This window comes from Lytechinus variegatus, chromosome 11 (assembly GCF_018143015.1).
Source record: "Lytechinus variegatus isolate NC3 chromosome 11, Lvar_3.0, whole genome shotgun sequence".
Taxonomy (NCBI): Eukaryota; Metazoa; Echinodermata; class Echinoidea; order Temnopleuroida; family Toxopneustidae; genus Lytechinus; species Lytechinus variegatus.
Window position 1 is genome coordinate 680959 of NC_054750.1, and position 9741 is coordinate 690699.

Genomic DNA, 9741 nt, shown 5'->3' on the forward strand with positions numbered 1-9741 from the left:
AAGAATAATCGGCGCCTCCTGGTTCTAGATCGGCGCCAGTCGGTTATGGATTGCCGCTGCCTGAATCTTACGTAACGTCGGTAAAAATAATCAGTACTACTTGTTTAAATCGGCGCCGGTCAAGACAAATCGGCGCTGCCTTTGTCTTAACCGGCGCCACCTAAATTTAAATCGGCGCCGGTCAAGAATGATCAGCGTCCCCTGATTTCAATAAATAAGCGCCGGTAGAATAATGAAGAAGGGCCTATTGCTAACCAAATCTAGATCGGCGCCGCGGTCAAGAATGATCGTTTTGCCCTCCCCCAATAATTCTGCATGTGCAAAAACAATAAGATGGTAATGTTACACAGAAATCAGCAAACGAGATTGAGCTACACAACTCGTTCTTTATTAAAAATCATGCTCAAATTATCAGATTGGAACATAAAAATTTTCATTTCTGTAGCAAAACCCCATACTTTTCATGATTAAATAGGTGAATAGAATGTCCCGTTTTTAGTTCTGAACTTCAAAAGAACTCCCGCTTCGATTTGCAATAATCTTTTGTTGGATATAATCTTGTTCTTAATTAAAACGTACATTAAACTGTAATGTTTTCAGATCGAAATATCAAAATTTTAAGCTCGCGCTTCGCGCTCGCATTTTTTTTTAGATACCCATCTTAATCATTGGTACCAAGAATGCTTAGAATATCAAGCTTTCTGGTCAGAATATAAGTAAATTTCAGCTCGCCCTCGGCACTCGCATTATCTGTGTAGTGAGATATGTATCCTCATGAGGACAAACAGTCCTAAACAGGCACCTTTTTCCTGTTTTCAGGTCAGAAATATGTGTCTCTATCTCATGAGTCATGTATATCTATATGATATGAGTCATATATATATATATATATATATATATATGTATGTGTGTGTGTGTGCGTGTGCGTGATTTGACAGGGTCAGGCATTATCCCTTTTTCTTTTTCAACATTTTCTTTTATGGCGCCGGTGAAGTGCAAAAATATGTGCGCCGCTCGGCAGTGCGCCCCCCCCCCCTTTCGCCAAAAGCTGGATCCGCCTATGATACATGTATAGGGATGAGAAGGAATACGAATAAAGACAACAATATCCCCTCTTCGCTCCAACAGTTTCGTTGAAAGTCTGTATGCAAAGCTGTTATGCAAGAAAAGAAAGCGAAACCTTGTGGGATGTGTAATACCACGGAGGTTATAATGAATGGAGCGCTGTAAACTCATTTCTGAAAGAGCCCGGAATATATTTGGACCTCACTCACAGCCTGTGGGGGGATTCTGCTGCTCCCCCCCCCCCTTCCCTTTGATCGCGCTAGCGCCGCGAAAATTTGCACGGTGGTAGTGGGCAATAAAATCTACAAGGCTGTATGGTTAGTTTTTCTTGTAATAATGAAATTTTCATTTAATAAATCAATTACGTTTATTATGCATGAAATAAAACATTTGCTCTTATCAACTATCATACGGCTCCCAAACTGCTACTTTTTTTATTCACAGACTCTTTGTAGGATCCCGATCAAATGTACTTTAAAAAATATGTTATCGCAATTTTTCTTATGTATTTTATTGCTTTTATTTTAATATCTTATTCTCTGTTTTCGATTCTTTATTGTTTTTTTCGACGGAAATTGTTGCAGACTTAATTCTGATCATAAAGGTCAAGTCCACCCCATGGAAATGTTGATTTGAATAAATAGAGAAAAATAAAACTAGCAAAACGCTGAAAATTCCATCAAAATCGGTTGTGAAATAAGAAAGTTATGACATTTTAAAGTTTTGTTTATTTTTCACAAAACAGTGATATGTACAACTCAAATGACACATTCGATGATGTCCCTTACTCACTATTTTTTCTAATTGTTCGAATTATGCAATATTGCATTCTTTGATAGATTTGACAATAAGGACCAACTTTACTGAGTAATATAGTAATAATCAATGTTCATTCCACATGTTCAGGAAGGAATAAATCGCTGTTTCGCTCGACAATGAGGAGAAAAATATAATATTCCTTATTTCACATAATAAAAATACAAAAGAAATAGTGAGTAGATGACGTCATCAGTCTCCCCATTTGCATACTGGCCAGGATGTGCATAACCGTTTTGTGAAATTAAGCAAAACTTTAAAATGTCATAACTTTCTTATTTTACATCCGATTTTGATGGAATTTTCAGTGTTATGCTTGTTAGATTTTTCTTTTTAATTCAAATCAACTTTCTAGGGAGGACTTGTCCTTTAAACAAGACACAATTAATTAAGTTTAAACATTATAGTAGAAATAATGATGCATTTATGAGTTTTGGCTAAATACACAGTTTGCATTAATTCGTACATGAATTTACGTTTGTGAGCATATTTGGGTCTGACATGCACTTACGTAATATTACCCGGGCATCGCAAATTTGGTCTCAAAAGTTGTGCGAGATTTGAAAGTAAAAAGTCAGCGAGCGGCGCGACGGATTCATCGTTAAAAAAAAATGTAGAGGGGGGGGGGCGGAATCCGTCCCCTGGCCTTTAAGGGTCAAGCCAGGTTAGTGAGGTTACGTTATACCCAAACGAATTCTCCCGAATAAATTCGAACCAATCATGCCCGAATATGACCTGATTCAGATAATATGGGGAGCTCCCCGAATCAGATGCGAATAGGTTTCGAATCCACTGAATCCATGCGAGTCAGGCCATATTCTGTAAGAAATGAACAAAATGAAATGAAATGAAATGAACCGGTCCCAATTTATTCCGGAGAATTCGGTTATGGTGCAACTGGCTTTCAGCAGGGCTTGAATAATAATTCGAAAACAGATCGATGGACCAAGCCTCATGAGCACCTTATGCCGCAGTCATATTCGCCCTACGGCGGCCATGCGGCGAGTCGAAAACACCCGTTTTATCCATTTATATTCAAACCATGCACCTATATGTAGCTCGTACAAGAGTTAAAACGGCTGTTTTCGACTAGCCCTACTCCGCCGTAGGGCGAATGTGACTGGGGTTTTAATTAGTTGGAACTGCAATTTATATTCAATTCAATTCAAAGATCCTCTTTACTCGCATAAAATGCACATACACATAAAAATGTGTTTTCCAATTCACCAAACAAACAAATTCAATATATAAAAATTACACTTTAAAACATTTATTCAACAAAAAATAAGAAAGAAAGAAAGGAAGGAAGGAAGGAAGAAAGGAAGGAAGAAAGAAAGAAAGAAAGAAAGAAATAAAGAAAGAAAGACAGAAAGAAAGAAAGAAACGAAGGAAGGAAAAAGACCCGAGATGGGACCAGGAATTAATATACTTGTAAGCCCAAAAAGCCAATAAGTTTCAGTTAAACAAGAGACATCCCTTTCATCCCTCATTAAAATGAGCTCCCTAATTTGCCCAACCTTGCGATCCACATTATTATCTAACTTGCATTGAACCTTATTCCACTGCCTATTTACCTGTCTTGGGTGCATCGTATAGTTTAAAAACAGAGAATGAACCAAACTGACTCATTTTTGTTATATATGATACGGTAAAGTTATCAGCCTTAAGAGATGACGAGACAAAATTTAAGGATCTTCTATGAAACCACAATTTGATGCACTGAAAAGATAACTTTGTCACAAGGCCAGATTTGGTACTTGGTAGGAATCCTCCAAAAGACGCCATAAAGGTGTTTAAACTGGAGGTGTGTCGCGTACGGTCACCAAGGTTCCGATTTTATGGGGTTTTTTAGTGCTGACTTAAAGGTTGCTAAGGATGGTTGGGATATAACTGAGGAGGGGAGATGGTTCCAGTCTTTGACAGTCCTCGGAAAAAATGAGTTTGCATGTGTGTCTCTTCTGACATGTTTAATGTAGAATTGTTGATCATGACCCCGTCTTGCTCGATTTTCCTTCAGAGAGATGTATTCCTTGTAGTTGACGTCCATTAAACCGTGGATCATCGTGAATAAACTGGTAATTCGGGAACCCTGTCTTTCCTCTTGGAGGGGGATCCAACCCAAGGAGTCCTTCAGAGCAGTAACACTAGAGTCTTGCCATAAGTGTTGGTGGTGAACCTAGCTGCTGCATTCTGGACCCTTTCGAGATCTTTTATGTTTGTAGTTGTGTAGGGATCCCAAGCTGAAGACGCATAGTTAAGATGAGGCTTAACCAGCATAGTATACAGCTTCTCCTTTGTCTTAGATGAGGATTGGTAAAAGTTCCTTTTCAAGAAATTAAGGACTTTCATCGCCTTTTTTCTTGAATTCTCAACCTGTTTATTCCATCTCATGTTGTTCTGCAGGATGATACCCAAATATTTGCTGTGGGAGGTCTCCTCGAGGTCAGTTCCCATCATCTGGTAGGATGCTTTGACCGGATTTCTTGCTCTTGTGATCCGCATCGTTGTGCATTTTCTAGGGTTAAATGCCATTCCCCAGGTCTTAGCCCAGTCGACCAGAGTGTTGAGGTCTGTTTGTAACTGATCCACATCTTTAGATGATCTAATGGTATCGTAGACTAAGCAATCGTCCGCGAAGAGTCTGGTGGTACTCTTCACTCCATTCCCAATATCATTTATATGGAGAAGAAATAGATGGGGCCCGAGTAATGTGCCTTGCGGAGTTCCACTGAGTACAGGGACCAAGTTTGAGCATTCACCATTTACAATAACCCTCTGATATCTCTCCGTGAGGAAGGATGATATCCATTTCTTGGTCTTAGAGCGAATCCCATAGAAGTGAAATTTGGTAAGGAGGCTATGATGTGGCATGACATCAAAAGCTTTCGAAATATCCAAAATAGCTTCATCAGTTGTAAGTCCAATATCAATGTTCATGGTAATCAATCATGAGCTGTTAAGATAAGTTGAGTCTCACAAGATCTTGCCTTTCTAAAAGCGTGCTGATTTTCAGACAGTACGTATGTCCTAATTTGTTAAGTGAGCCATTAGGTTTGAATCAATTATATGTTCCAGTAACTTACAACAAACACTTGTCAACGAGACAGGGCGATAATTTGCTGGGTCCGTGGTCGACCCCTTTTATGGATAGGTGTGATATTTGCTTTTCTCCAATCCTCTGGGAGGTCGCCTGAGTCTAGAGACTGCTGGAACAAGTGTTGTAATACGGGAGCAACTTCATCTGCTGCCAACTTCATTTGACAGCAAACTTGATTTGGGATCTGGTCTGGTCCAATAGCTTTCGAGGTATCAATATTCCGCAGTAGTTTTCTTACTCCTTCAGTGTCGATGACGATAGGCGGCAACACAGGAAAAGGATTTCCGGGCATTTTTTAGTTAGGGCTTTGACTCTGACGATTGAAGACACTTTCAAACTGTCTTGACAGGGCACAAGCTTTGTCTTGATCCTTAGTGAAAAGTTGATCATTGACTTTCAAGGGCTGGATACCCACGTTATCTTTCCTTGTTGAACGTACATATCTCCAGAAATTTTTAACACTGGCATTATCAGTTAGGTCCTTAACATACTGCCTATGTGCAGACCGAATGGATTTGTCAGCTAACTTGCGAATCTGTATGAAGTTAATCCAGTATTGATGTGACTTAGATCGCTTAGCCTTAATGTAAGCCTTTTCCTTTTTGCTACATAGGCGCTTGAGTTTTCGCGTGAACCAAGGTTTGCGAATGTTATCCTTAACTGTCTTAGTAGGCACTGTGTCAGATACTATTGACTTCAGTGTGTCCCTAAACCATGACCAATTTTCCTCAACAGATTTCAGCTCGGGGTGTCTTTCAAAATAATCTCTACGCAGTTCCTGAGTTTTGGTTTTAAAGTCATCAGGAACTACACTCTTCCACAGAAAGATCTTTCGTGGCGGTTTCTTGGGAAGATTAGTGATAGTGCTGAACTTTGCTTTAACGGTGCAATGATCACTAAGACCCGCGACTGGCTTGACTTGTGTAATCATGGAAGGATGTGTTGTTAACAAAAGATCCAGTGTATTCTCGGTTCCATTCTGGTGGTGCCTTGTGGGAAAAGTCACCATCTGGGTCAAATGATTGTCGTCGATTAAGTTTAACAAGGACATTTGGAGGTTTCCTTTAGGTGACGTTACATCATCATCAGCAGTCCAAGTCAATCCTGGGACGTTAAAATCACCACCAAGGATAACATCTGGAGACCTGGTGCAACTGCTGATCTTAAATAAACTTTCTCTCAACCTGTTAATAGGGTTTATATTTTCTCCCGGTGGTCTATAAAATGCACCAATCAGGATAGTCTGGCCAGGGAGGGAGGCTTCACACCAGACAACTTCATTATCCTCATCTACAAGATCTTTCCTTTCAAAACATGGGACCTTTTTGTTGATGGCTACAAAGACTCCGCCTCCATTGGAGTTCCTATCTTTCCTAAATATATTAAAGTTACTTGAGAAGATTTCTGCTGAGTTAATGTCCTGTTCAAGCCAAGACTCTGTACCAAGTATAATATCTGGCTTCTCGGAATCAATAAATGCTGATAGTACCGCAGCCTTTCCCCTAACACTACGGCAGTTCATAACGGCAATGTTCAAAGAACGCATAGACGAAACAGACTTGGTCTTGTTTCGATATTTCTTAGCAACACAGTTTAACGGTGCAGCAGTTTCTCTATTATTGTTAGCGATCCATTTGCCCGAGGATTTAGTGATCTTAATTGGAGAAACTCGCTGCTGAATTTCTTTCTTGTTTACAATCCATTTGCCAGAGGAATTAGAAAGTTTAATCGGAGAAATTCGTCGTTGTACTACTTTCCGGCCATCTGATGAATCAACAATCTTCAGTGCTGGAACTTGTCTACGGTTTTCGAGATTACTAAACTTTGACTTGACCTTTAACTTACGGGAGCCCCGACTCGGACTAGAAGAGTGGATGGGTTTTAGATTTGCGTCCGCGTCAAAGTCGGGATATGAATTCTTTCCTACATCTAAATCCATATCATTCTCATCCAGGTATTGTAATGGGTTACAAAAATTATCTACGCAAGAATCAGAATCACTGTCATGCTCAGATCTACATGTAGACTAGTAATGTTTAGGTCATCGCAGACAGGGCATATCCAAGCCATGCTAGGGTGTTCAACATGCTGTAAAAAAAGTCTCATCTGAAGCACCTGAACACATGTTATAGAACCACCCGTTACATCCCGTACATTGGATGCAGTCACTCTTCAGAGCATACCCACACAATCCACAAGGGTATTTAGGTTTACGACCTCTGTCATGTTTCCCACATTCCGGGCCAGGATTTAGATTGATATCATATTAGCTAACAAGTTTACCAATATAAACAAGGGAAATTTGACTCTCGGTACTCCTAAGGATGTTGATCTCAAATTAAGACCTCTTCAAAGCCGAGGTTTCTTTGCACAATTGGATGATATCAAATACATGTCACGTAAACTCACTGTCACATAATTTGAATTCGAATTTAAGTCACAAAGATGAAGGAACAAGTTCACACAATCAGACTCAGAGTCAAAAACATGATCGACAAAATGGCAAGATCCTACCATATCTGACTTGATTACTCTTCTGATTCTGCGGGTTCACTTGGCCATCCAGTTTCAGCAGTGCAGACAAATACATGTAGATCATAGCATATGTTGATAGACAAGTCATAAGGGAACCCAATCTCGCTTTTTCGTTTCCACTACATCGAGAAGTCCCTCGTTGATTCACAAAAAACAACATGGCGGCAAGTATGGCGGGAAAACCAAACACGTGACGTGATGCAATTTGCACTTTTTTTAAAACAGGCTAAAAATTCCAGGTTCCGATGTTAAAAAGACAGATGACTCCAAATCAGGTTAAAACAGATTAAAAGCACGGAAATCCGGTGAGTTTTAATTAAAAACAAATAAATAGCTAAAACCGCGATGCGACGAAGGGTGCGTCGGAGTACATGAAGGAGGGCGACGAAGGTTGTGCTACACGGCTATCTACGGCGCATGATGTATGTCAATTACGTATCGCTGTCTGGCTTTCAGCGGTGCGAACAATCTCAGTTAATTTTCAGTTTTCAATTGTCAAATTTTAGCTAAAGTTGACCAAAATTGCTCCCCATCGATCTTTGATGGTATAATCCTTCCGAAATTGGTTGAAAATTCATATAAATAAGATTTAAAAGCAAGTTTAAAAGATAAAAAACGCAGCAGCAAAAATTGGTGACCGCACGCTCCGACACACGCACGCATAGGCGGATCCAGCTTTTGGCGAAAGGGGGGGCGCACTGCCGAGCGGCGCACATATTTTTGCACTTCACCGGCGCCATAAAAGAAAATGTTGAAAAAGAAAAAGGGATAATGCCTGACCCTGTCAAATCACGCACACGCACACACACACACATACATATATATATATATATATGACTCATATCATATAGATATACATGACTCATGAGATAGAGACACATATTTCACCGACAAATTAATGCGAGCGCGAAGCGCGAGCTGAAATTTTTAAAGTATACTGACCTGAAAACAGGAAAAAGGTGCCTGTTTAGGACTGTTTGTCCTCATGAGGATACATATCTCACTACACAGATAATGCGAGTGCCGAGGGCGAGCTGAAATTTACTTATATTCTGACCAGAAAGCTTGATATTCTAAGCATTCTTGGTACCAATGATTAAGATGGGTATCTAAAAAAAAATGCGAGCGCGAAGCGCGAGCTTAAAATTTTGATATTTCGATCTGAAAACATTACAGTTTAATGTACGTTTTAATTAAGAACAAGATTATATCCAACAAAAGATTATTGCAAATCGAAGCGGGAGTTCTTTTGAAGTTCAGAACTAAAAACGGGACATTCTATTCACCTATTTAATCATGAAAAGTATGGGGTTTTGCTACAGAAATGAAAATTTTTATGTTCCAATCTGATAATTTGAGCATGATTTTTAATAAAGAACGAGTTGTGTAGCTCAATCTCGTTTGCTGATTTCTGTGTAACATTACCATCTTATTGTTTTTGCACATGCGGAATTATTGGGGGAGGGCAAAACGATCATTCTTGACCGCGGCGCCGATCTAGATTTGGTTAGCAATAGGCCCTTCTTCATTATTCTACCGGCGCTTATTTATTGAAATCAGGGGACGCTGATCATTCTTGACCGGCGCCGATTTAAATTTAGGTGGCGCCGGTTAAGACAAAGGCAGCGCCGATTTGTCTTGACCGGCGCCGATTTAAACAAGTAGTACTGATTATTTTTACCGACGTTACGTAAGATTCAGGCAGCGGCAATCCATAACCGACTGGCGCCGATCTAGAACCAGGAGGCGCCGATTATTCTTGACTGGCGCCGATTTTTAACCAGGTGGTGCTGATTATTCTTGACCAGCCCCGATTTAGATATAGGTGGCGCTGATTATCCTTGATCGGCGCCGGTTAAGAACTCAGGCAGCGCCGATTTTTCTTTACCGGCGCCGATTTATAACCAGATGACGCCGATTGTTCTTGTCCAGCGTCGATTTAGATTTAGGTGGCGCTAATTATCCTTGATCGGCGCCGGTTAAGACTCTGGCAGTGCCGATTTTTCTTGACTGGCGCCGATTTATAACTAAATAGCGCTGATTATTCTTGTCCGGCGCCGATTTAGATTAAGGTGGCGCTGATTATTCTTGATTGGCGCCAGTTATATGCAGGCAGCGCACTGCTACCGGCGAAGTTGTTGGGAAAAGGGTAGTTAAAAGAAAAAAATAAGGAAGATGATATGATTACGCTTTGCTGGGGATAGTCTTTCCTTTACTGTTGCTAATGT

At 40.2% G+C, this 9741-nt stretch overlaps 1 protein-coding gene across 1 annotated transcript; it reads right to left on the reverse strand.

The window, feature by feature from the left end:
- Nucleotides 1-5273: 5273 nt before the first annotated feature.
- LOC121424122 lies at nucleotides 5274-6917 on the reverse strand. Its single transcript, XM_041619721.1, has one exon. The coding sequence runs from the start codon at nucleotides 6915-6917 to the stop codon at nucleotides 5274-5276; it is 1644 nt and encodes a 547-aa protein (XP_041475655.1).
- Nucleotides 6918-9741: the final 2824 nt, after the last annotated feature.